We start from the raw sequence: 26,947 nt of genomic DNA on the forward strand, positions 1-26,947 counted from the left end.
GCTCTGATTTATATAAAAATACTAATTCCAACAAGATGTTTTGTGAGATGACTGTTCCACAGTAGATCAACAGCCAACAATTTAATGGTTGAATATAATAACGCTTGAACAACCACCACAGACGCAAGAGCAGAAGGAATTAAAATGTTTATTGTTTAAACACTGCGGTATCCCTTAATGAGGATACAGACAAAACCACAAAACAATAATGCATAAAAACAAAATACTGTAACTAATAGTACTAAAAAGAAGTTTACAACCAATTCAAAACAATATCAGATGAGTTTACAGGTATTCCAAACAATTGATGCATAGAGTTTAAAAGGGCAGTACTGTTGCTCCAGAAGGGAAAACTGAACTCCAGAAGAGCTTTAAAAATGTTTCCTTTGGGTATCAAAACTTAAAACTTGCTTCAGGTCACCTTATTTATTGCCCACAGTTACAGTTGGTCACTGTACATTAAAGAACAGTAACCTAGGTTTTACAGCAACAATGATACAATTCTCTTCCAAAAAAAATCACAGACTTCAACTGGTACCAACCTGAACTGAGCCAACAAAGTTCCACTGTTGCCTCATCTCAACTCTCGAGAAAGAGAAAATGTCGACATGCCCACGCTAATAAAAAGCGTTGCTAAACGTATAAAACTTGTGCAAAGCGATGCCCTAACCTGGTCTGCTTCATTATTGCACTGAAACCGATATGAAAGCCATTTAAGGGCACTGCCGCCTGGACACAATTCGAACTGAGGTTCAGCTGGTCTAAAGCAGCAATGCTTTGGCAGTGCTCCGACTGGAATACCCCCCCTCGGCCCCCCTCCCCCAGTGAACACGAAGTACCCAGAACACCAAATCAGAAGTTTGAGGATCACATGCCGAGAAAAGCAAAAAACTGCAATACAAGCGACTGCTTCAGGCTCCTCCTGGTTCTGCCTCTTATGCTATTCTAAACCAAAGTCAGGAAAGGGCAGCGTCTCAGTGCTGTTTCCAGAACGTGTGCATTTAACCTTTTATTTGTTTGATACATGTTACATGGTTGTGTTACCACGGACTCTTTCTAAGCAGTTTAACCGCTGTGGAAACATTGTGAAATTTTCCCTTTCTCCCATTGGTTGTTGTATACAGGCCATCGCCGTGTCGCACACAACTTTCAGATGCACAGACTTCTGTGAACGCGCCCTTTCTCTACACATCCACTTCAATCCACAGGAACAACTCTATGCCCTCATTTCTATCAGCATACTTGATCAAGGTGCTGGACAAGCATTCACAAGTGAGGAAAAAAAATTGTAAAACCTCTGAAGTGGTGAAAAAATACAGCTCTGGTCTGTCATTGATTTCATGTAAACAAGAGGGTAAAAAATGTGCAAATTCTCTTCTATTTTGAGGTTTACAGGGACAAAAGTGAAATATAACAACCAGACAATTTAAAGTGTGCCTCCACTCAAGTTAACTATGATGAAATTGAGGCACAATAAAAAGGAAGGATTCAAAGTTTGGGATCCACTGAATTTGTTAGTACACTATCATTTTTCTACTACCAGCTTCCAAGTACTGTATTCCAGTCTGGAGTACATTAAGCTACCTGTCGTCACAGCACACAAGCCCCAAAACATTCCTGTGATTTCAGGATTCGTGACTGCTCAATGGGGCACTCTGATAAAAACCCACATTCAGTTCCTCCAACCTGTCAAGCAAAATGACCTATTGCACACTAACTGGGATGGACAGCAACAGGCAAGAGAGCAAATTTTAACTCCCTCAGCAAAAAAGGGGGTTAAAATACCCGATGACATGGTAAAACTACAGTAAAGTACTTGTAACAGAGGTTTTATACAAGTCCTCCTGCTTCTTGGAGATGACAAGTTTAATCACACTGTTTCTGAAGCCCCCTACGCTTGGACTCGCTGGTACGGTTTCACAGCTCTGCTCAGAGCCGGCTGGGATCAGGAGAGAGGCAGCTCCTGCTGATGATGCAGGGCACGCCCCCGATCTTCGCCTGTCCCGGCGACACATCTGCATCGCGGACTAGACTCAAACCAGCAACACCTGGACTACAGGGCTCAGGCAACTGCCTCTACGGCTTCCACCCCAAAGAGCCCATCACTGGTTTCCCATTCGCCTTATTAGTCATTTCCTCCTGTTGGGCAGGGGTCCCCAGTACTGGTCTCTCTACAGCACCAGCATCTAAACAGCTTGGAAACCGGTGCAACTATGACAAAAGAGAATGACAGCTATTTGAGGTCAGATGGAATTAAAAACACACCTTTCAGGACCAGAGCAGGAGATCACGAGGTAAATCTGTATGGACACGCTGACCCAAGGCAGCGATTATTCCACTGCGTGCAGATCGCTGCAGCTAATAAAAGCCAATGGGATCCTGAGCAGCATCAACTCCATGTCAAACACACGGCAGAGAGCCAGGGAGGATCGAGCTCGTTGTGAGGTAGGACCGCGAGGAATACAGTTCTGTTTTTTCCTACAGGTAGCTTCATCAATACGTTATCAAAAATGAATAAAATAATAATTGCAACATTACCAGAAAAACACTCTAATTTTGAAAAAACAACAGAAAAAGAACAGCACCGAGGACCGTGTACAACACACAGCTCGTCTCACTGCTCTGAGCTCTGCTCTTCCACACACAGGTGAGTTTATACGTCACACAGGTTTAGAAAGAGCTTTACAGTCATGTTTCAACTACAGTTGGGTTTGAATCCATTCCTGACCCTGCAGATCAACCCCAAATCGGCAAGTCTCCATTTACAAAGAGTACAAGTGAAGATCTAGTCTGCAATGGACAATGGACCTACAGACCAAGCATGAGCTTCTGGAAACGACTCTCCGCACAGGAGCTGTGCGCCAAGAGACTTCTGGTTTTCATTGGGCCCATGCTGTTAATGACTGCACGGGATTCAGAGTCCCAGAGCCCTGGACATTTTGAGCACTGCAGGTCAGAGGGTCATCGTGTCGGATTGGGATCAGTGTGGTGGTGCTGATAGATGGTTAAACAGCACTCAAGAGTCAGCAGGTCCTTAAACTGCACGAAATGTTAATATTAACACCCCTGTAGCAAATAGTCTCCATTCTTCCCATCTGGTCTGCTTCTCCTGACTGACCCCTGGCACCGAGAATGCAGACTCTTTGACATGGAGGTCAAAATGTCACTGACCACAGCAAACCACAGTGGACTAACTCATTAGAGAGAGGACAGCAGAGATGCCTTAGAGGAAACAGGTCCGGAAGGAGGCCAGAACCCGGTTCTGAGTCGCCACTGAAGTGCAAGTGGACTGTTTTTTGTTTCACCGTGTGAAAACCCACACAGCAGACACTCCCAGTAACAGCTTTCCGACAAAACGATACGTGATCGTTCACATATTTTCAGAACACCAATATTCACGTGAATAACACAGTGGAAGGTCACAGTTGCAGCTGCACCGTTTTCTGTGGATTTCCACATACAAAACAAAGAATTCCACCATCCTCTTTAGTGCCGTAACTCACTGTCAGTTAATTATCCCTAAACTCTAATCTAATTACATGCCGCTTACGGTTTAAATCTTCAGAATCACTAAATGACCTAAAACGAACACCAATAAGTAAATCAGGAGTGACAATTTTGGCAGAAGCTGAAAACTATTACAAAAACTAAGCAAAGTTGAGTTCATTTAAGTAAAGAGCTCAGATGCAATGAGGCCTAAGGAGCAGGGTTTCTGGCCCTTCCAGTTCCACACACTGGGCTTAGCTACCCATCATGCACTGTTGTGCCACAGCCTTGACATTTGTGCATTAATTGTGCAAACCATCACTGTAGGTCAAAGTGTATTAGGATTTACACCTCCAGACCATCTTCCTTACTTACACTGGACTACAATGCTGCTGAGTACAAGCTCCAGTCCAGTAAGATTTCTCCGGACAAATGAACCTCCTCAAAACAATTAAGTAAGTTTGAAGTAAAATCAAACTGATGGATCACACTTTTGTTCCTATACAGAGCCACGTTCAGGGGTCCTGGTCTGTTTCAGATGTAAAAACATTCATGAATGATGGGCACTAAGCGGAAGCTTTGATCTTTCGGTGGTCTCGGGCGACACAACAATTCACACTGATGAAACTAAATGACTATGAAACGGAGACATAGGGTGCAGGCAAAAGCAACAAATCCTAATAAGGTGCAAACATTGCGTTCCTCCCGTGAGCTGAGAAAGCTCAGTATACTGCCACCGTTCAACTGTACCATGAGACTACAAATACACAAACAGATCCAGGGCAATCACACACTTTTCGGAGGCACTGCTGAGTTTTTGGAGTCAGCGACATGTTAATGGAGGGGAAAGCAAAAAGAAACAAGCACAACGATTTTAAAAACATTTCAACAGCCACAGGGCTTTAAAATGAAAACCATCACATCTGGTGGGTTCAGTTTATGCTTGTGTCTTTTCACACCGGAGCAGAAAAATGTCTGAAGAGTACAATCCTGGGGTCTGGGTGTCCAGCGAGCGGAGAGCCGAGGGAGGGGCAGGAGGGAGCTATCTGTTGATGGAGCTGTAAGAGACCTGGGAGCCAGGGTCCAGCGGACTGCGCGACTTGTCAACGCTGCTGTGGCTCTCCTGGCTGGAGGTAATGATGGACTCCTCGTCCTCCTCCTCTTCCTCGCAGTGAGGCAGGTGGAAGAAAGCAGTGAGTCCATGGAGGTCAGCCAGTTTGTGGAAGGAGCGCAGGACCAGGAACATCCCCATCAGGCCCAGGAAGAGGTAAACTGTGGACACACAGGCAACGGGAATGATGTTCACCCCACAGCTGAATACGCTGGCGAGCTATCTGCCCTCACACTGCGTTTGCTGCAGAGTGAGCCGTTTCCCAACAGGGATAAACAAATCTCCTGCACTTCATTCACCACTGCAGCACAGCACCACCTGGGCAACGTGCATCATTACACACTCGCAGCCCCGCTGCACAGCAGAGATCGCTATAGCAACAAGCGGAAATGAAATGAGGGGAGAAATTAACTCAGCTGGTGAAGTAAAGGGTAACTTTAGAGAGGCCAGAATGTACAAGCCCAGAGAGGCATTTAACTAGAGCTACTCGTGAACACTGCCATGGGATCATTCATCAACAAGGAGACAGGACATGGGTTTGGCATCTCATCTGAAGTACAGCCTCTCCTACAACACAGTGCCCTCGGTCACTATAGTGGGGCACCGATTTGAAAATGCTTCACCAGTCAAGGGCACTATCTATTGCTAAAGCCACTTACTGCTTCAGTGTACATTCCCTTATCCCAGGAAGATTCATTCACCACAATGTCATCAATATTCACATAGATATTCATGCAGAGTGCCTGTGTCTTTAGATGCTCAGTACAGAAGCACCATGCCTGCGGTTAGAGGGTTTTAAGCTCGATTTTTGCTGGTCAAAAATACAAATGAACTGTTGTTTAAACTTCAGGGCAGCAAATCTGCTTAAGCAACTTACAATAACAGGAGAAACTGCCCCATTGTAATCGTTCTACAGATTAATATCGGAAAACAAGTAACACGTAATGCAAGATCAAAAGCTTTACTTGGCCACTTCAGCTGCAACAAGGACTAAGACCAGAAACAGAATGAGGAAGTGAAATAGTAATACCTAAAATAGTCTATAATTTAACACCCTATATTAGACATTCACAGGGGCTTTACCATGAGAGAATTCTAAGGAAACGTATAGCATTACGTGTCAGCATTACGGACCCAGAAATTATCGAGCAACAGTTCTGCACTGAGCTGCGACTGAAGTGGGATGTGAAAAAAGTCCCTAAAGATGTTTTTAGAAAACTAAAAGCTCTGTTGTCTGCTTGAGCATATCCCCAGTCCTAAAATGCAACAAGCTCCAAGTGAAATTCCTGTCCAGTGAATACAAATCTTGAGATTCAAAAACGGCTTCCATTTGGAATTTTGATCAAAATCCAAAATATCAATTTTGTATATTCCGGTTTAGAAAACCATTTTGTTGGCTGTCCGAGTAATATATGATATCGGCCCCATTTTTTTTTTCAGGTAGAATTTCCATGTTGAATTTTTGGCACTGCGTCATACTAGACCTTTCATGTAAATGTTTCAGTGGCTCGGGAGTTAGTCACGCCTGTCACACAGGTGCAGAAACAGTACAATGGAAATATGCCCTTTTTAATTTTATGCAAAGGTTTTAGTTGCAGATGCTTGAGCCAAAACCCTCACATCTCTGCTCAATCCTATCGCAGTTGCAAAAATGCCCTTGTTCACACAGCGCTCCCAGTAGAAAACAAAATCCAACTCGTGGCTCTTCTGCTTAAAAAAAAAAGCAGAGACTTAAGATTATAATGCAGCTGACCTGCAGCGTTCAAGAGCACAGCGTGTTCGTGCTGGATAATCCCACAAGAAGGCAAATAACCTCCTTCTGAGCTGGCAGCCACTGAGACATGTGAAGCAATGCTGGCAGACAGACAGGACGGGTCACTGTGGAGCCAGCTCACCCCCGGCTACAGTGAACGAGTTTGGAGCAATTCCACAGCAAGTCCTGTGCGATAGCTACGGTCATGATTCATGGACTTCAAGATTCTTCTGACCTCCCAGACTGACCCCAGTGAGGAGATCCCAGGGTTTTTGTTTTTAGAGGGACCAGTGTAGATAACACTGGAGTCGAATCATCCAGATTCAACGGGACTCAATGACAAGTCAATTCAAAATTGGGATTCGGTGACACAAATCAGGCTTCATAACAGTCTGCAGCCCAGCTCCCTAGAGAAAGACTGCAGTGGCATCATTTAACCAGAATCACACGGCGGCCGACTCACCCATGACCAGGATCTTGTAGAGGGATTGCAGCCTCTGCCCGGGCTGTTCCCCGGGCACGTAGTCTCCCAGGCCGATGGTGCAGAGGGAGATGAAGCAGAAGTAAAAGGAGTCCAGGTAGGTCCAGTTCCCCTCAATGGTGGTGAAGATGGCCGCCGGGACAGCGAAGAAGCAGACCACGACCAGCAGCAGCATGACGGCGAAGTGGAGCAGGGCGGCCGTCTTCTGCTCCAGCCCGGCCCTGCGCTGGCACGCCCCCACGGGGCGGTAGGTCAGGAGGTGCATGAGCCGCTGCACGCTGGCGGTCAGCACCAGCATGGTGAAGGGCACGCCGAGGAGGGCGAACACAATGGAGAAGGCCTTGCCGCCGTCCGAGAGGGGCGTGGTGTGCCCATAGCCTGCATGCAACAAGAGAGGGCACACCACCCGCGGGTCAGCGGCCAGGCTTCAGGACACCGCAGACAGGACGACATAAACCATACACCATACCAAACCTGACACTGACGCGGCGGTCTCTATTCTGTCTAATTGCATCTCTGACAAACGTGGATGACTCAAAATATCCTTCATCTTAACTGTGACAAGACTAAAGTCATGCTTATTGGCACCCCCCATCAACTCTGTAACGCCAATGCTGTAACCCGATCTGTAGATGGTTCTGCACTTGAGCTTGAGTCAAATATTGGGGTGATATTAGATTCTGGCTTAACATTCGACCCACATGCGCAGCATATTATCAAAACACCTCAGAAATATCGCTAGACTATGCCCTATGTTATCACTAACTGTGGCTGAAAAGCTGATGAACACATTTGTGTTCTCCCGAATTGACTACTGTAATGCTCTACTTGCTGGGGTATCCAAATCTACATTGAACAAACTGCAGGATGTCCAAAATTCAACAGCCAGAAGCCTGACCAGGTCTACTGCAAGTGTTCACATTACTCCTATCCTGGAGTCCTTGCACTGGCTTCATGTCAAATTGCGTGTGGACTTTAAAATCCTCATGCTGTCTGAGCTATTAATCGCCCTACTCCCCACCTTGCAACCTTTGCCTTCTAATTCTGGTCTCCTAACAGTTCCCCAAGCCCGTCTACATTCTATGAGTGACAGGGCCTTCTCCTGTTATGCCCCCAAGCTCTGGAACTCTCTCCCCAAGGACATCAGAGAGTCACCTTCTCTAAACTCCTTCAAGTCTAGACTCAGAACCTTCTCCTTCAGAAGAGCCTTTACTGAACTGGTTCCCTTCTTTACCCCTCTGCTCCTACTATACTTAGTACCACCATCCACGGTCTCCTCTGTGTACTGTAATTGTGTTTTATCTTTTGTATTCTTCTTATTTATTGTTGTATTCTTCTTATTTATTGCTGTGCTTTGAGAAGCTACCTTTAAAAGGTGCTATATAAAATAAAGTTTATTATATTATTATTATAAACCTCATGTCCGACATTCCCGAATCAGGGACTGAACCAAGACCAAATCAAACAACTTTTTCAAAAGTAGCTACATTAGTCCCTCATTTTCCTATACTGTAGGTCAGCCTTCCTAGTGACCATATGCTTCAGGCTCCTCATGGATGTGTTTGTGTGTGCTCCATCGTGTGCTTTGTATTCTACCACAGCTACAACCTTCTGGATGTCGTGGTTGTCAATTTTACTACATTAGGGCCACGCACTACAGGAACGTCATGCGATTTGGGAAAGAGGAAACCCTGAGCACAGTTTAGAGAACTACCCTCTTACAGTCCAGTTACAAAGACCATTCTCCCTGCTGTAAAATAACATCCATTATATAATCCAAAAGATCTTGTGTGACTGTACAAGCCCCCCCACCACACACACCCCCCCTCCTGCTCCCAGTCTGCCACACAGGGAGCTGGAGAACAAAGCTTGTTCTGTGCAGAACTTCAGCTGATGGCAAGTCCCCTCCTTAGGGTTTTATGCTACTGAGAGAAATTACTGTGTAGTCTTAAAATACATCTGCAGCTAGAGTAACCCTTTGGGTGACCTCCCAGGAGCGGGCAGCTTGCACTAACACTGGCCAAAATATTAGGAACGGCAAAGAGGGACAGCTGGAAAAGCACACAGATGACTGCATGCTCCCACAAATGTCCACAGTCTTGTCCCATTCTTCCAGCATGACCACCTTCTAACCAGGCTGCAGTCACATATACAGCAGGAATTTACATGCAAGATAAATAAAATTAAACTTGCTTTTATATGATGATGTAGAGCACTTGTGTTTCCAAAGGAGATTTTATCCGGTTGGTTAGGGAAGACCATGATAATCTCAAGATTCCATTCACTTCTCTTAGAGTTTCTAATATTTTGGCCAGTGGTCACTTTATTGATGATTACAGTGACGTGTTCCAAACACGAACAGCTCTGGAGCTTCTCGAGCCAACAAGAAGAAACCCAATTTATCAAAAATGTATCATTAAAATGCGCCGCCTTTAAATCTGGACAATGCCCAAAACAGAGGAGACACAAGTGTTTGTCTCACGTCCTGGTTTCTTATATTGCTCAAGGCCTGAGCAAGACACAGATAACCTCAAACAAACAACTCCAACAAGGCTGAAAAACATCCACTTCTGGGAACAAAACCCTAGCTACAAACAGGCAAAACATTACGTAAAGCGTGTGATCAGATCTCCTTAGTACAGCAGTGTGACTGTTTCGTTTACATCTGGAATACATTAACAAGAGGGTTTAAACATTTACTGCATAGCAACATAGCCACCAAGAAAAATCCATTTTACTCACTTGTTTAGATAAATATGTGAGCTTACATTGAGACATTGAAAGAAAAAAGAAGTGTACGCTACACAGGCATGAACGCCACTTCCGAAATACAAGACTTTAATAAGATGCAATAAATTGGATGAAACGCCCTGATCAAGTCAGCATCTGACCTGTCAAACGCCAGCAGCTCTCTCCAAGGCAGCAGAAACCACAAGGGCACTTTTCGTCCAAGGGTTGGAATAGGATGCTTCTGCACAACAACAAGTGTTCTTCTCACTGTTAGGAAATGGAGTTTTATTTCTGCCGAGCCAGCTGGTATCCACGCAGTGCCAGAACAGCAGCTGGCTCTTCTTTTTGGTCCATTTCAGTTTGCTGAAGGACTGGGGGTCTTGGCATGCAGATTTCAGACCAAGACACCAAAACCCACTCTACGGTTTCCCTGAGCAGTTACCAGTCAGCATTTTCACCTACGCAGGGCGCTCGGCCTTCTGGGACAGCAAGTGTTTTACAACTGAAGACAGACGCTGCTTAGTGGGGGGAAAAACAAATCCCAAAGAATCCCAGAGCACTTTGCACAGAGGAGGAGGAGACTCCACCTCTTCTACAGCACCCCACTGCACAGCGAAACAGGTGAAGAGGTGAGAAACTGCCTTGACAGTTGAATTACAGGGGAATTTTAGGGAGTCCAGATCGCTACAGCAACAAGCGGAAATGATTCCCACGAGTATGAGCAGAGCCAAAGGGTCTTTAACAGCCAAGCAGTGATTTTAACATCTCGTCTGCAGAGGAGCACCAGCTACCACACGGCATTACCCGTCGGAATGTGGAGGATGTGGTTTGGAAATTCTAGTCCAGCAGGAAGAGCGCCACCTACTGGTCCACCCAACACTGCTCACAGCAGCCAAGCAAACTTACTGGAGGGCTCCCATCCCAGTGTTGAGCACCAGGCCCAGGGTTAATAATAATAAACTATTTTATATAGGCGGCTTCTCAAAGCGCTTTACAGAGCGTTTTTGTTTCCGCAATCTGACAAGGTATGTTTACAAGACAGGAACGCTGCCATCACATGAAGTTAACAACACCTGCAAGACTTCCACAGCCGCACAGCTGTAGAAAAATAACAGGTGCCCCCAGTTCATCACGGTGAATGCTTATTCTGCATCAACTAAATCTAGTAGGGAAATTTAGCAATTCTGGGTGTACGTGACTTTATGGTAATTCGAGTTTTTCTTGCACACAACAATGCTGAGAGAAAAAACAGCAGGGACATCAAAACTAGTCTAAAAAAAAACTCCACCCGAAACAGTGCCGCAGTCGCAGGCAAGCGTGAAGATCACTAACAGGCATGTCCTGCCCACAGCAGGGCCCGGTCCAGCAGCACGGGAGAGCTGGGGCCAGCCGGTCCAGTGAAGGGCTCTTCCGTCATGCAGAAGTCCCTGTCTTCTTCCCCATCTCCACCATGTTTTGTTTCTTTACGTGCAGAAGCACAGTGATCAGGGGCCACGTACTCTGTGCTGAATACACTCCAGACCTCACTCCTCCCAGCAAACAGAGGGGAGGGCAGGAGACTACAACCTCTTCTAAATGCTGGGTGTGTCCTGGGCTGCCTGCTGGAGAATCCCGATTACTGCTGTGTGTTGTGTTCCTGGGCACTGTGGCTATTCACAGACCAACTTCTACAAGGGCTTCGCACACAACTCACGTTATAAGCCAGATGTCCACAATTATCTACTAAATACTTGATGGAAAATACAGACAAGCGTATTTAGTGTTACCGTCTGTGATTATTAGGCATACACTGAAATATGGTGCTTATACTAAACAAACAAAAAATAAAGGAAAAGGGGTGGCTGATGCTCCAATGAGTAAGTGCCTGTATACGGTCCCACAGGACATTCACACTCTTGCTCTACAGCACTGCAGTGGATACTGTGATTATGCTGCACGATTTAGCATTTAATACTCAAAAATAAGCATTGCGTTTCTCGCACAAACCATCCCTGGAATGGTTCAGAGGTTCAGTCATGCTTCAGACCAGTCAGTCCCACAGATCCAGCACAGTCATGAATTCCATTTTTCTCCCCCATTTGCCAGACGTCCACACCTCCAGTCCTGGAGGGCCAAACTTCTGGGTTTCCTTCCGCCCGAGCCCTGAATGACCATTAACCGAACTCATTACTTGCTTCACTGGGTCAGTACGCCTTTCCTCTGCCGGAGAAGCTGGAGAATTAAAGGACAGTCTTAAAGCCTGCGAGGACCAGAGTGGGGCCGCCCTGCTATACGGAGAGCTGTTATTTGGGAAGAATTCGGGAGAGCCTAACAAAATGCTCAGAGGAGCGAGGAGAAATGAAGGTTCATTTCAGGGGGCCTCAATCTTATCCGCAACTCTAGTCCTAGAGAGCCAGATGAGCAGTTATAAACTTAACTAGATCAATTCGTTTAACGCCTCCTTAACTAAATGCTTTTCTGATCCGTGATCACTGAACGCCTACAAAAGCCTGCAGGATTGTGGCTCTCCGGGTAACGAGGATGCAGACGGCTGCTCTAATTTATTCCAGACGTAATTAAAGCAAAGCGCCAAGTTTCCAGAAATTCCCCCTGGATTCTACAATTACTACAGTTCAGGAATGCGAAAATCATGGGGAAAAAAAAGATACCGATAATCAGGGTGAATTTCGAAAACCAACACACAACCTCTTAGTCAAAGATACAGAGGGGCTTCGCGAATACCTTTATTACAGGAAAGCCTGTCATTAATGCAGATCGATTCCTTGCGAGCTTCTACACCGTTTTCTAAGCAATGTAAATATGTCCATCTGAAGCCACTGACTTATTACTAGTGTCCCATTCAACATGAAATGAAGCGAGTATTGCTCTACAAGCGTATGGCAAATGGCTCTTATTTGACTTGCTTTAAGTGCTTTGAATACTCACAACTTCGGGGGTTGCTAGATTGGAGGTAGTGGCGTAAATGATGACGCTAGCCCATCAGAATAACAATTGAATCCTACGGCCTGCACAAATGCACAAAACATCGACTATGTAGTTTTCCTGAGGGACAACATCATAACTGGGTCGGTCCGTGACCTCTAAATCCGGATTTTGGACACTTATTACAAGGAGTTCAAATACATTGCAGGTCATGAAAACTGACCCGTTGGGAGTTCAATGAACAAAGTCGCAACTTTTTAAGAAGTGCGTTATCTGATCTTCCTCTTTGTGCTTCTGCATTCATGAAATTCATTATGCCAGTGTATTCATCACTGTGTTGTTTAACACACCGGAATATGCGAGACACACATCCTGCCACGAAAAACAAACTAAAAGGAAGCGCGTAGAAAAACAAAACGTCAGTTTTTGTCACTTACCCACTGTTGTCACAAGTGTGCTGGCGAAAAACAAGGACGAAGCGAAGTCCCAGTTTGTGGTGGCGGAAGAGTTTTGAAGGATGGAGACGCCGTATTTGTTAGCGGTCAAAACTTTGTCTAAGAAGTTTTCGAGAGAGGTGGCGTTGACGCAGCTCTGGTTCAGAAACTGAGCCTTGAGCAAACGGAGCTCGCTTTTCAACCTCGCTTCTTCGGGTCGCTCGATGGCCGAGAAGACGAGAGCGCCCAGCAACAGAAAAGTGAAATAAAACAGGACAAAGACCAGGAGTAGGACCCATGATCTGTAACCTGAAGACATTGCTTTTGCTTCTCAAAAATCTGTTTTTTTCCGTTCTTCTTCCGAACAACGGATTCCTCTTCTGCGCTACGTCTCCTCCGTCTCCTCCGTCTCTCTCCCTCTCTCTCTCTCTCCTGTTTGCTCTTTTTTGAGCAGTTTACCGGGCAGTTCAGCAACTCCACCTTAAACGAAACTTTCCCCCACCCACTCTTAAAGACTTGTCAGGAAGCGGATTCGTGTGAGCAGCGCTAACAAACAGCTGAATTATTCGACTTGCGGGGGTTCCCTTTTAAAAGAGGTAGCAACCTACTGAGACAATTCGCATCCCCCATCACTTTTAAATTGTGTTCTGTCAGAAACAACGCGAGCTGAAGTCGACGCAGTCATTAAGTTACTGTGTGCTATCTAATCCCACTTTTCTGTAAACGCAAGAGTGATAAAAAAGTGGTCAACTTGTCAAAAACGGCAGAAATAACGTTTATTTAGCTGTTGTGACATCAGGGAGGGGAGATGGGGAGTTTGAAAGCTTGCTCAACATAACGTAGACCGCAAGAGGTAACTAAAAATGTTTAATCTAGTGTATTGAATTTACAACACCCAAGTGGGCAAAACAATAGTATTTTTTAACAACAACAACAACAACAACAACAACAACAACAACAACAACAACAACAACAACAACAACGTTTATGGTTCAAAAAGCATGCATCTCACTCAAAAAAAAAAAAGTTGAGGAATGAGCGTTTTCTGTCCTGATTCCAAACTCATTCCGCACGACGAGTAAGAGAAATTCCAGGGGGGTGTGGATTCAGAGGGAAAAGAGTCAATGTGATTTTCCTCGTGTTGAAAACGAAGGCTTTCACGCCGGCAGCGGGAATGTTCTTTATGTGTGCAAGACGAGCTGCAGAGGGTGACCCACAATACCACACAGAAGTGGAAGCGCTCAAATAGACAAGGACAGTCTGTCGGTAAACTACAAAATAGCTCTCCTGCGATGTCTTAAGTAATGTGGTGAAGTGGTCTGAAAAAGCCCAGCGGGTTTAACACTGGCTGCACAACATGACTCGTAGGTACTGTTAATGGCAGTGCAGTACAAACAGGAGAGAACATTACAAGGAAACGTAGAAACGAGCAGGCCAGGTCCAGTCCAGCTTGATTCTGTACATTTTCTGGATTAGTTACTTTGGATAAAAGCCTCTGTTCAGTAACTCAGTTCAGATAAAAGATGAAGAGAGCAGAAGGAAAAGACTGCAGTAATATCCTCTAGTGGTCGTTCTTATCTGATTTTGCTGAGATTTTGTGATGCTACAAGTTGAACCCGTTGTGGCTGAAAACAGTGAAAACAGCGGCCTGTACAAGGTGACCTTGTCTGATGGCATTTGAATGTGACTCAAAGGCCATCTAAGGACTGGGCCATCAGCCCTAATTTGCATACTAAAAGGCCTCTTCCTTTGGAAACCGTTATATATAGGCATTTAGGTTTAACGAAGGAGCAGGTTGCCCATTGCCATGGCAACCCGAGTTAGGAAGCAGCAGTCTCAGCCACAGTGTTGGGTCATAAGAGGATGTAAGAAGCTGACACACACACACACGCACGCAAACAGTAATCCACAGGCCAAGCCAGATCTGAAATAAATTCAAACATTCTTGAATGTAAAAATGTTAAGCATTCTGTGCCATACATAGTTTAAAGAAGAAATGAGGGCTTGTACTTCCTGTTGGAAATTCCATTTAGTAAACACTGACCACCTTCAAATTAGGCCCCGACTGTTCTGACCGTTTTTGACATGGAGGGTAAGATAGATACTGGGACAGGGAAGCGAATCGTACTTGACATTGCCTTGTGATTTCTTAAGCAAAGGCAGAGAAACTCAGCTCCTCCAAGAAGCAGCTGGTTAGCGTTCCCACTGGAACTCAGGATCCAAAGTCCTGAGCCTGGGCTCGTCGCTGCGGCCAGTATGATAACGACAAGGGTGTGTGTTTCCAGCATGCAGATATGAGCTGCGCGCAGCAAGAGAGAGAAACAGGACACTCGCTTACAGGCTTGAGGTGAGGCTGTGGGCAGCCAGGAAGTGCCTCATTCGTAATTCTTACCAGGAGCACCTGCCCCTGCAGGCCTGGTGAGGCACTGTCCCGATACGCTGTGGGGATTGTCTGGTTGTCACATGCTCTAGCCCCAGCGTGAAGCCAGGAACATCGTTACTCCGGTCACTGAGTTTTTCCTTGTAGGACAGAGAATTCGTGATGAGAGAAATCCTCCTGGTACCCTTTTCTGACACCTTCTTTGTCAGCTGTCACACTTTGACACACTTTTGTGTCAGAGAGAGTGTCGAGTCAGCACAAGCCAACAAGTGGGTCCCAGTTCTTGAACCTCGGCCTACATTTCTTGCAAAACTCAGTGGTATTACGTAAAAAAACACAACCCCATGTTCACATGAATGTTTTCTTTATTACGTAATAAGTTAGCAAGTCCAATTCAAATTTTGTACACTTTTAACCGTTTCAGAAAATATTATTTAAATAACCAGTTGTTAACAGAGTAAATAGGTCATACAAATGGCATGGTGTTTTCTTAAATTAATTTCCAGCTGTGCTGACAGTTTTCAGAGTTTTTCAAGGATAGACAAACATTAAGTAAAACGTTTTTAAAATATGCTTTGAGCTTTTTTTAAAAAGTCAACAAATGGTGCAGACAATTGGTGACCAATAAGTAGTTTCTGTCATTTTCCTGTTAAATCATTAAACGGTTTGAAAGCAGGGTGATAGGTATTTATATTTTAAAAGGAGTCAACCACCGATCAATACGGAGCTTTGTCAAAATGACTCCGAGGGATTTTAATGTAGAAGGTAGCAAAATGAAGGGTGAAGTACAGATGTTCCTTCCTGATGTACAAAGAAAGGTGTGTTATTAGCCATAATGCTGATGGGGGAGTGCATCAGCCATATCAAGACATACATAATAACATTCGAAAGGTTACAAACTAGACCCATCTAGCCCACTAGTTAGTAGCTAACTGATCCAAAGATCTGATCCAGCTGTTTCTTGACGGAAGTATCGGCTTCAACAACATGGCCGAGTAGCTTGTTCAGTGCTCCCAAAATGTGTTTCACGAAGGCTTTAAAAAAAACTTGTACCAAAGCCCAAGCCTCTTGAGTCATCCTATTCCATGGCCCTTGTAGGGAAAACAATTAAAATGCATGAAAACCCACAGGAATATAAACAAGAAGATCCAGTCAGCTCTCTCTTGTTCGTGATGGTCTTGAGGGTTAGGACAGAGCAGTTTTTGTTCGTTCTTAGCCAGGCTTGTCAGAGGTTTTTTAGCGTACTGTAATGTTAAGTGCCAGTCAAACTCACAGCACTGTGACTCTCTTTTTCGGATTATCAAATGAATTTCTCCCCAACCACAAACTGCTGACTGACAGATCGCCGTGGCCTAGCCAAGCCCCCTGTTCAAGCCAGTACGTTCTTGTTGATGTCGTAGGACAGCTTGGTCTTGGTGTTGCGGTCAGCGGGGCTCCACTGCCGAATTTTGAGCTGGCTGTGGGAGGGGCTGTCACCCATCGTCCAGGAGTTTTCCACACTCTCCTGCAAAGTGGATCAACACAGCAAACCTCAGCACCAGTGTTACACGTCCAGACAAAAGACATTCCTCTTGGAATGGACCTGCTCACTCTACTGCTGATTGACTCAGAGCAGCGACAGGTCTTTTTGTAATGTGCCACACAGTTTTAATATAGCATATCCTGCAATATACGTACTACAGTTTCAACTCTGAAAATGTAAGAGCCTCACCTGAAGGAGCCAGAGGAAACACAGAGGAACCAGAGGGAGAAAAGGTAGAATTGAGAACAAATGATTACGCTCCCTCTTGACATGAAGACAAGCCACTACAGGGCAGTTTAGGGAGATTGTATGTCTTCAGGTCTTCAGGTAAAGAATGATTAATTTGACAAATCATTTGTTAGCAACTTCTTTGTGTAATGTACTCAAAGGCAATAAGAGGTTCATTTGCAAAACCTGCAGTGGCTAAACTCTACCTGCAGGTGGCACTACAGGAGTGAGATTCACATTTATTTAACATGCAAAATCAAATCTAGAAATGAACATCTCCTATTCGATACATGTCCAAGTAAGGAGAAAAGGGATGATGTTTTGGTTGGAAACACAAATCAAAATAAAGTAAAATTCTAATACACAAACCCAGTACAATTCACAAAAAAATATACCACTCTGGACAGATTTAAGCACAGTGCTGTGAGCCTCATACCGTCTTGGTATTTCAAGCAAGAGCAGGTATGCTGACGTGTTCCTTACGTCTTCAAAATAAAAGCACGAGGTCTGTGCAAACAGCCGAGCCCTGGTGCACTCACCCTGCTGTCTGGGTCGATACGGAGAGAATGCAGGAGGAGTGTCTGAGAGACCGACTCTGCCCATTTGATTCTGAAGCCAATCATCTCATTCACATCCTGAAGCCCCTCCAGCAAGCACCTGTGAAAACGTGAGAGGAAAAATCAATTCCTGCACTCCCCTGCTATCTTATTTCAGACACAAAGAGGGGATTCCCTAGTGTCCCGCACAAAAACAACTGGCAAAATATTTGCTGTGCACAATGAGTGTGCAGAACCACCAAGGTATGCTTTTCCTTGAGATCCAGATCTGTGATGACACACTGGATGCTTCCATGACATACAACACACACAGGCTCTGTTAAACTAGACTACGAGCAGCTTTCTCTCTCTCTCACCTTTCTTCCCCAGTTGCATCTTTATCTCCAGGCTTTCTCTGCAGGAGCTGATGCAGCGTAGGGACATGCTCTGCCTCGCAGAAGGAAGATCCTGTGCTGGGAAAAGACTCCCGGAACAAAGCAGCCTGGATAGAAAGAATCATGCAGTGAACATACACACAGGAGGCTGTGCTGTAACTTCCCTTGTTTGTCACTGTTTACTTTTTTAAGATGCGCTCTTCGCCTTGTCACTAAGGGACACCAACACAATACCAAGCACAAAATGGAGCAGGCACAAACCCAGTGCGGTGTGATGTCATTGGACTCTGCAGAACACAGGTAATAAGAAATGCCACAGTACGATAGAAATCGAGCTGCATGCTTGTTAACAAATAACATCTAACAGACATTTACTTTATTTCTGCAAACGACTGGCTTCCTCTTGAAGCTGATTTAGTCCATTCAGATTTAAATTTCATGCGGTTTGAATTGGAAAGCGGAACAGAGATCACCAGACTCTAAGTAAACAGGGAATCAAAATCAGCTCATACAGGTTTCTTTTTGAAGGCGCTGGTCTGCAGCACCACCCAGAAAACAGAAATCAAGATAGGATTCGCTGAGATGTATGCTTGTGGGTAGCGTACCAGGTCCAGCGGGGTGCTTCTGGGTTCCTCCAGAGCGCTCTCGTGCCACCACTGCCCCGCTGGGCCGGACGGCGGCCATTTCTCCTCCCCTGCGTTCTGCCCATCGCTGCCCTCTTGTGGAAACGCCGTCCACACCTCCTCTGAAACATGAAGAGAGTGGGCAGCCAAGCCGGAGGCATGGCACAGACTTCGTAATAATCATTACATCGCCCTAATAATAATCCTTACACTTATTTAGTGCTTTTCTGGACACTCCACTCAAAGTGCTTTACAGGTAATGGGGATCCCCTCCACCACCACCAGTGTGCAGCCCCACCTGGGTGATGTGACAGCAGCCAGAGTGCACCAGTCCTCTCCCCACACACCAGCTCTCAGTGGGAGGAGAACAGAGTGATGAAGCCAGTTCAGAGAAGGGGATTATTAAAAACCAAGGGGGAAATTTGGTCTCGAATCCACGATTCACACCCCTACTCTTTTCGAGAAACGCCCCAGGAATTTTTAATAACCAACTACAGTCAGACCTTAGTTTTACATCTCATCTAAAGGATAGCGCCTTTTTATTTTTTTACAGTATAGCGTCCCCATCACTTTACTGGGTCATTAGGACACACACAGACCACAGGGTGGGCGCCACCTACTGGTCCTACTGGTCCACTAACACCCTTTCCAACAGTAACCTCAGCTTTCCCAGGAGGTCTCCCAGCCAGGTACTGGCCAGGCTCACACCTGCTAAGCTTCAGTGGGCTGCCAACTCTGAGCTGTGAGCTGTGGGTTGCAGGGTGATATAGAGATGGACTCTCGCACCTCCTATCCACAGGAACAGAATGAACAGAAACAGGAAGAAATAAAAGCCAGATAATCCTAGGATGCAATGGAGATTCCAATGTGTAAATGGTTACTAACATTATTGCACAACTGATGGTCATATTGTTATTCACGTAATGAACCAAAACCTATAGCTAAAACTGTAGCATTGTTTGTTCTAATGCATCTAATCTGATAACTGTGGCTTTGGTCACCTCAATGAATCTGAGCTACAGGCAGGGCAAACACTAAAGAAGTGAGCAGCATGAAGATGACTTACAACCAGAGGCACTGTTCTAGCATAACTACTGCTTTGGAACAGGTAAAGATTTACTCCGTGGTGAAAAGAAAATGAAAAACACACAATGTTTTGGAACAAGAAGGCTCAACCGCTCTCTTTTCTTTTCGTTTCAGCATGGAATAAACCTTTACCTGTTCCTTTGCAGCTTGCGCTGGCTGACGTAGCTCCCTACTTGAACATCTTCAACTACGGCCTTAACTGCTCAGGTCTGCTAATTGCGCAGGTAGGGGCTCATGAGTTAATATTTGATTTCTTTGCATTCAGTTAATCACATCTTGAGAATCAAGGGGAGAATCAGGAGGAAGAAAATGTCACATGTTGCAGCCCTTTCCATTGAGCACACTGGCCAGACACTGGAAGACTGGTGACTGCAATTCCATTTCTACAATGCTCTTCTGAATTTTTATTTACAGTAAGTACATTTCGCTAACCTTATCAGTTTACATCTGAAAATATGTTCCTATATGTGCACCCGAAAATGCTTTCACTTTATGAATTTGACAATGCATGTGTTAGCGACCACTTCATGTAATATACTCAAATGCAAAAAAAGCTATTTGCAAAACCTGCCATGCCTAAAATCTGACAGCAGGGGGCACTACAGGGGTGAGATTGTCCTTGGGTTCTTTGTTCTTTTGTTTGCATGCGCTTGTATACAGTAAATTGTCTGCAGGTTAGCTGTACAGCTGACAGCACCATAAGAGGAGTGACACGGACAGCTCTTGCCGGAGAGGAACACTGCTTTCTGGGTTTCACTCAGCCTAACTTCTCGGCCGCTCAGCTGCATCAGTTATTGATGTAATTGGTTTAAACAGCCTCTCTTTCCACCACTGAACTGTCTTAATAGTGTCTACAAAACCTGCAGGGCTTCAGTTCTCCATCACCCGCAGTGAGAACCACTTTTAGTAGACAGATTGAGAAAACTCTAGTATACTTAGAAAATTATTCAAATTTTTCCCATACTTCAGTACTTATTGACCTGCCAGGCTTAACTTTCTATATTTCTTAGAAAAAAATATGTATTCTAAAAAACATGAAGACTGGTGTTGCTGAAAAATGAATAATTTATAGATCCCAGAACATTAAAAATTGCTTTTCATAATTAGGTCTGGTTAGATCAAAAAAGCACTGAGAGGGGATTAGCAGCAGAAGCAGCTGGGTAAACACTGATGTAGAAGATCAACAGAAGCTCCTGATGTACGCATGTCTAGGCTCTGATTCTAAATGTGCAGGTTTTTCAGGGAATGGGACAGAGCTCCCTTTCAAACCCTGGGCTGTGCTGAACAGGGAGACACACGTGCTGTGTCCACTGTTTGTCTTCCCTGATGTTCCCTGTCTGGTTTTCCTGCCTCTGTAATGCTCTCCTCTGAGAAAGGCCTGCTGTAGGGTTACAGAGCCAGGAAATGCTCATCATCATAGATTCAGAGTCTCCCAGCAGGCCTTTAAATAATAAATGTAACAACATCAGCGCTGTATCAGATCACAGTTTTTAGACAGCAGATTTAGGTCAGGCCAAACAACACTTTTTAATTAATTATTGGTGCAGGATTGCATGCAGCTCTATCAATCTATCCTTCCTTTTATTCTTCCCTTTTTGCTGGGTGTAATAACCTGGACTGTTGCAGTGCATACTCTTTGCTTCATCACATAAAAACACGAAAGGGTGTTTAAAATGCAGCACTTGGAAAATCTCAGTAGGACGTCCCTAGGCTGGATTCTTCTGTCACGAGCTACAGGATGATCAATCTGAAATTATCCATCTTTCCTCCTGAATCTTGTTTTCTAAGAAAAGTAATGTATCTCTACTGTGATTTTACAGTAAATCTCGGGGGTTCTCGGGGGTCTCAGGGCCTTGTCCCTGATTATAGTTCTAAAGCACTTCTTTTCAGTTATAAAACATGAAGGATTTTCCTTCACATATTGAAAGTGTCTCCCTTGACAGGACAAGAGCAGGTGAAGAAGAGGTGTCAGTCTGATAGTCTGCATGCCCAATACCTGACAGTGTCTTGTCTTTCAGCTGATTCTGAGTCTGAGTCACTACTGCATCACCTGACCTAGGAATCACCAGTGCTCCCAGCTCCCAGCCTTCCTGCTGCAGAGTCAGACAGGACTTACCATTGCTCTCCCTCAGTCCACAAGGCACTTGGCGAAAGTCAGTGAAGCTGTCGTCCCAGGAGAAAGGCTCCCCTGCCTGCACAAAAACGCCAAACTCGTCATCTCCGGCGCCTTGTTCGATATCGGGGCTTCCCCTCTCATTAGCCGCTGTGCTTCTGTGACCGTGGGGCTCTCCCATCGAGTGCTGGGGAAGCAGGCGACCTTCAACCTCAGGCAGGGATCTCTCCTGGGCTGAGAGGGTCACCATGGTTACCGGCGCTGATGGATTAGGCCCGGCTGGGGCTCGTGCTGCTGCTGCAGTCCCAGGGCCTCTTGAGGGGGAATTGGCACACACAGAAAAGCAGGCAGAGTCTGCTTCCCCAGGCTCGGCGTTCCCTGCACTTCTGCATCCACGGTCTGTTCCTTCACTAAAGTCTGTTACCAGAGCCCTCTGTTTCAAGGTTCCCTCTTGGGAATTCAGGCCCGTCTCATTCCCGTCATTGTTAGTTCTCTCACGTGTGTCAGTTGTTGTGTGGCTTACAGCCTTGTTACTGTTGTAAGCATAATCTTTTGGCAGGGACACCTTCTCTGACGTTTTTGCCTTTTCTCTCCAGCATTCCCTCCATTTTCCATCATGACTGCTTTCGACACGTCTTTTGCTTTCACACCTGGGACTGCCAGAACTGCCCATTCCAGTGTTCCCAGTCATTTCCACTGGTCCGGGGCTATCCTCGGCCTTAGATCTGGAGAAATCCTCAGCACCTTCGAGCCATTCCTTTATGCAGTCTGACGTCACAAATTGTGTTGTCTGGTCGGAGCCTGAATTGCCCCTACGAAGCTCAGGGTCATCAGCACAAGTGATCTGTGGCTGCTCCCGGAGGACTGCAGAGCAGGACCGGCAGAAAGGCCTGGCTAGACCATCATCAGGAGAGCTCTGCTGCTCCCATGGGTCATCCAGCCCTCTCCCTGTGTGGTCTGAGGTCCCCATCACTCGGTCATTACCAACAGACTCACTGTGAAGTTTCTCACTGAGACCCCTGGGATTCCGGCTTTCAGCTTCTTCCAGATCCCAAGGAGAACCGTCTTGATTGTGCTGGATAAGGGAGACATTCTGGCTTGTATCATCTTTCTCTTGCCAGTCCTCTTTCCGGTCGCAAAGAGTTACCGTAACTTTGCCTTTGAAATCTCTGGTGTCCTGGTCTGTGTCTTTATCATCATCAAGGGTTAGTTTTGCAAGTCTGGCGAGTGAAGAGTTTGGTTCATGCTCACTCTGTACATCTTGCTTGGCAGCGTTCTCTGGGCCGCTGACATTACCTCTGGGCCTGGAGCACTCTGAGAGAGAGCAGCAGTGATGGTGTGGCTGAGACTGAGGTACCACAGAGGCCTCCTCTTCCCTGAAGAGCCGAGACATGTGATTGTGCTCCTTTGAGACAGCCCTCCTCATTCCCACTGGAGGTCTCTTTTGATTCCTGCTTCCTGGGCATTCTGATCCCCTTTGAACAGCACAGTTCTGCACCAACATTTGAACCTGGCCTGGGGTCGATGGGCAGTCTCTCCCATCTTTCTCCGCGCCTGTGTTCTCCCGTCCCTCCGCCTCTGGGAAATTTGGCACGGTGCAGGTTTCCCGTTTCCCTTCTCCTTTTCCTGGCTCGTTCTCTTCCCCCTGGTCCCCTGCTTCCTTCTCTTCGGAGGGAAGGGACTCTCGGGGTTCATCCCCTTTTGGGACCGGGCTCAGGTCAATGGTCACAACATCCAAAGCTGGCCCTTCCTGTCCTGCGCGATTGCCCTGTTTGCTGCCCACCCTCACTGCCCTTTCTGCCACGCCATCTGCACGGCGCTCCATCCCAGAGTAACTGGCTTCCCCTGTCATTGAGCCTCCTGGCCTTCCCCCGCCTACAAAAACAGATTTCCCTTGCGTCTGGGTGGAGAATTCAGAGCCGATATATGGAGAAGGCCTCTTGTAATGACTCCTGGTTGCGCAGCAGTAGCTCTTAGCGTCAGACTGCAGGAAAAAGCACTGGGTCTGTGTTTTGCTGCCTTCAGAGGCTTTCAAAGTTGCCACGGTTACCAATGATCCCACATTGCTAGCTCTGCTTCTCGGGCTTCTCCAGCATATGCCCGTCGCTGCATTAATTTGTACCCCCAGACTGAAGCTGCTCCTCACTTGAGCCGGCCTGCCGCCGCATTTTCTCAGCCGAGAGCTGGTGTTGGCGTTGGCGCCGGCAGGAGTGCCGTTCCCCGGTCTGGTTTTGCTCACAGTGGCCCCATCGGCTCCTTGGGGACAAGGCCGGTGATCGCTCTTGGGAGCGGCGGCCCTCTTCCTGCCTTTGGCGCAGACGCTGCTGACCGCCCAGCTCCTGAAGCCCTTGGTTTTCGGTGCCGGGCGCGCCGTGCCGCGGAACTCCTGGAAGGAGGCGACCTGCAGGAGGCTGGTGAACGGCGGGCCGCCGCCTTCGGCCCCAGCTTCCGAGATGATCTTCCTGCTGCTGCTGCCGCGGCCCCTCTCCAGGCACGAGTAGTTGTTGTTGTTGTTTTGCTGTAGCATTTCTGTCAGCTCAGAGGAGCAGAGAAGGCCAAGAAAAAAAGGTTCATTGGACACTGCCCTGCAGCCGTGGCAGTAGAGCCAATTCTAAAGGCAGAAAGCCAGCGTGGGAGTCGTAGGAAAGAGACCTTTTCTAGTCTTGCCTTTTCAGAACGCTTCCCTGTAACCGCAGCGTGAGACACATTCCTTCCTCACAGGGCTGGGAAATATTCCCCAATGCGGCGGATGAGTGGCTTCATGTCTTTCACTAAAATGTAGCGGAGATCTCTGTCCAGTTCTTCGCATGCCAAATATCCTTAACTGGAGCCTGGATGCAAAAAAAAAACTGTTGTAAGTGCATTGGACTTCCGTATTGTACAAACAAAATGGGATGAGTAATTAAATGCATTAATGGTCACTGCAAATGAAGTGTCTTTTAAAAACGCATTGCCCGTGTTTCCAGACCACACTATGAATCTACTGTCTATGTGTTACTTATAAAGAGGCACTTATTTTAAAAGCTTGAGCACTGAAGATACATCTATAGCGTGTGAATTCCAGCCAGGTGCCTGCCTGACCCCCGACTGCAGTCCAGCACAGGAAAGCTAGACAGTCACAGACTTCAAAGGTTTCAAGAGCCCTCTCTCAGTCTTCCACAGCACACCTCTCACTTGATAGATATCTGTTGACAGCTTGTCATTTCTTTAAGCAGGACGTATTATACATTTCAGATGAATCATACACCAAGCATTCCTCTTAAAAAAAAAACACGCAGTGCTAAAGAGAGAGCTTTTTTTTCCAGATAATTATATAGAATTAAAAAAAACGTTTGAGTCAGTTATAAAACTAGACGAGCTGCCTTCTAAACACAGTGCTGAAGTATAACCCACACTTTAGATGGTAATCTATATTCCAACAAATACACATTTCATCACATAGTTACACCTCATGGTGTAAATACAGTTAGGCTATTAAATCCTTAATATAATGCATTAGAAATATGAATGTGTTGTCTAAAACAAATTCGACATTTTAAGATGCGGCATATACATCAAATGCAGATCCCTCGTTCTTTAATATAATCAAGACGCTCTAAATAAAAATATGTACAATCTCTTCAAATAAACAATTTAATACAGTAATAAGTGTCGTGTTTCGTTATTTTACTCAGGAGTAATTTTTTAAAAATCGATTTTTTTTTCAGATGGTTCGTGTCACCACGACCAAAAATAATAACACGTACGCGACCGCATTCGGATATAAGCAAGTTATTTTCATAATAGTAGCAAACTTAGCCGAAAAACGGAATTCTGGAAAAAATAGGCTGTAGACTAAGGAATTGTGCACTACCACATTAAGATGACACATTATACAAATCATGATACATTTTTATATATATATATAATTCGATTGAATTTTCTGGAACAAAAAAAATGATATTTTAAGCATTTGCGATTTATACAGTTTCTCAGACGTTGTTCGATGTCTTCACAGCGAGACCATAGCGCACACAAATTAATCAGACAAACCCGAATATCTCGAAATTGTAAAAAAAAAAATGTCGTTCATCAGCCGCATTTCATTATAAGAGATGTTATCTCGTACATTGCCGGCGGTTCGGATTCTGTTCTGCGCTCACCTTGCCCCCGATTCTACACTGCTCTGCCAGCACCGAACTAAGCGCGTCTCTGTGCCATCCGGGTTTCACCTTGAATCCGTCGTTCTCCCTCCTGACTCGTCATATATTTTGATGATCGTTTTCTGCTATTTTTTCTGCCTTTCCAAATGCCAGAGCCACGGCTGCTCGCCGCATCCGCGATTAATCTCCCCGCTGAAGCAGGCGCGATGGCACGGCGATGTGATTATTGTTGTCGCCGTCTGCGCCTGTGATCTCACTGGAGTCTCGGGGCGGCGCGGTTTGGCCAGCTTTGGAGAATTACGCATAGCTGCAGCAGTGGCGTGCGTGAATGTACTGGGTCCAGGTAGTTAACTTCCATCCCACACGCTCAGCATAATAGCATCACAGCCCGTCTCCTCGCAGGAAGACGAAGCATGAAAAACACAAAGCGCGGTGGTTTGGAATGCCTTGACCATAAATGGTATCCATATTCAGGCAACAGACCAAGTATATTTATACATCCTATTGTTATACCCGCTAATTAAAAAAAAAAGATTTGCAGTACAGAACTATAGACCTCTGTTTTTTTTTTCTAGGGGAATGAATCATTGTACAGCGTGTGCCAGTCAGATTCCGCCGATGCGTAAAAACGATTACCCAGTATTTTTTTTTTCTAGGTCATCTTCGTGACTTCAGTAGACTTTGGATGGAGGCAGTTGCCATAGCAACCCTCCGCGAAGTTCATCTCACGATGTGAGGTTTCGTGGGGACCAGACCACGCTCTCTTCCGCACAGAAGTAGTTCTAACCGTGGGCACTTGGAGAGTCGAATATTACTCCCATAACCTTTTTGCTTTGTTGCACATCTCCCAGTATCAAATGAAATAGGAAAGTGCTTTAAAATAAAAGCGATAAAGGTATCCTAGACGTTGCTTACAGAAATAACTTCAAAATAAAGATTTGATTCGTTCTCGTTTTCCTGTGTTTTCCTTTAAAGGAAAAAAAAATATATAGCTATTTCTCCCGT

The 26,947-nt window shown here is 45.7% G+C and overlaps 2 protein-coding genes across 3 annotated transcripts; both read right to left on the reverse strand.

The window, feature by feature from the left end:
• Window positions 1-130: 130 nt before the first annotated feature.
• kcnk6 (potassium channel, subfamily K, member 6) lies at window positions 131-13,597 on the reverse strand. The gene is made up of 3 exons (XM_006627580.3): window positions 12,921-13,597; window positions 6,814-7,209; window positions 131-4,758 (listed from the first exon to the last, which is right to left on the reverse strand). The coding sequence occupies exons 1-3, from the start codon at window positions 13,234-13,236 to the stop codon at window positions 4,529-4,531; spliced, it is 942 nt and encodes a 313-aa protein (XP_006627643.2). The 5' UTR covers window positions 13,237-13,597; the 3' UTR covers window positions 131-4,528.
• Window positions 13,598-15,644: 2,047 nt separating this feature from the next.
• On the reverse strand, window positions 15,645-26,877 carry LOC107076664 (uncharacterized). 2 transcript variants are annotated; one of them, XM_015341116.2, is made up of 6 exons: window positions 26,012-26,877; window positions 21,804-24,631; window positions 18,584-18,723; window positions 17,961-18,085; window positions 17,587-17,704; window positions 15,645-16,801 (listed from the first exon to the last, which is right to left on the reverse strand). In XM_015341116.2, the coding sequence occupies exons 2-6, from the start codon at window positions 24,325-24,327 to the stop codon at window positions 16,667-16,669; spliced, it is 3,042 nt and encodes a 1,013-aa protein (XP_015196602.2). In that variant the 5' UTR covers window positions 24,328-24,631; window positions 26,012-26,877; the 3' UTR covers window positions 15,645-16,666. The 2 variants fall into 2 exon arrangements, with proteins under 2 accessions (XP_015196602.2, XP_015196600.2); XM_015341114.2 differs by having other exon boundaries at window positions 25,943-26,877.
• Window positions 26,878-26,947: the final 70 nt, after the last annotated feature.

The sequence above is a fragment of the Lepisosteus oculatus genome, chromosome 3 (genome assembly GCF_040954835.1).
Source record: "Lepisosteus oculatus isolate fLepOcu1 chromosome 3, fLepOcu1.hap2, whole genome shotgun sequence".
In the NCBI taxonomy this organism is placed as follows: Eukaryota; Metazoa; Chordata; class Actinopteri; order Semionotiformes; family Lepisosteidae; genus Lepisosteus; species Lepisosteus oculatus.

Excerpts from the sequence above, each read along its gene's own strand:
- kcnk6 (XM_006627580.3), bottom strand. The coding sequence starts at position 13,236 with ATGTCTTCAGGTTACAGATCATGGGTCCTACTCCTGGTCTTTGTCCTG. Across the intron at positions 7,210-12,920 it reads CACACTTGTGACAACAGTGG|GCTATGGGCACACCACGCCC; the intron begins GTAAGTGACAAA and ends TGTTGCATGCAG. Across the intron at positions 4,759-6,813 it reads CTACAAGATCCTGGTCATGG|TTTACCTCTTCCTGGGCCTG; the intron begins GTGAGTCGGCCG and ends GTGTGTCCACAG.
- LOC107076664 (XM_015341116.2), bottom strand. The coding sequence starts at position 24,327 with ATGCTACAGCAAAACAACAACAACAACTACTCGTGCCTGGAGAGGGGC. Across the intron at positions 17,705-17,960 it reads GATGCAACTGGGGAAGAAAG|GTGCTTGCTGGAGGGGCTTC; the intron begins GTGAGAGAGAGA and ends ACGTTTTCACAG. Across the intron at positions 16,802-17,586 it reads GTATCGACCCAGACAGCAGG|GAGAGTGTGGAAAACTCCTG; the intron begins GTGAGTGCACCA and ends TCCACTTTGCAG.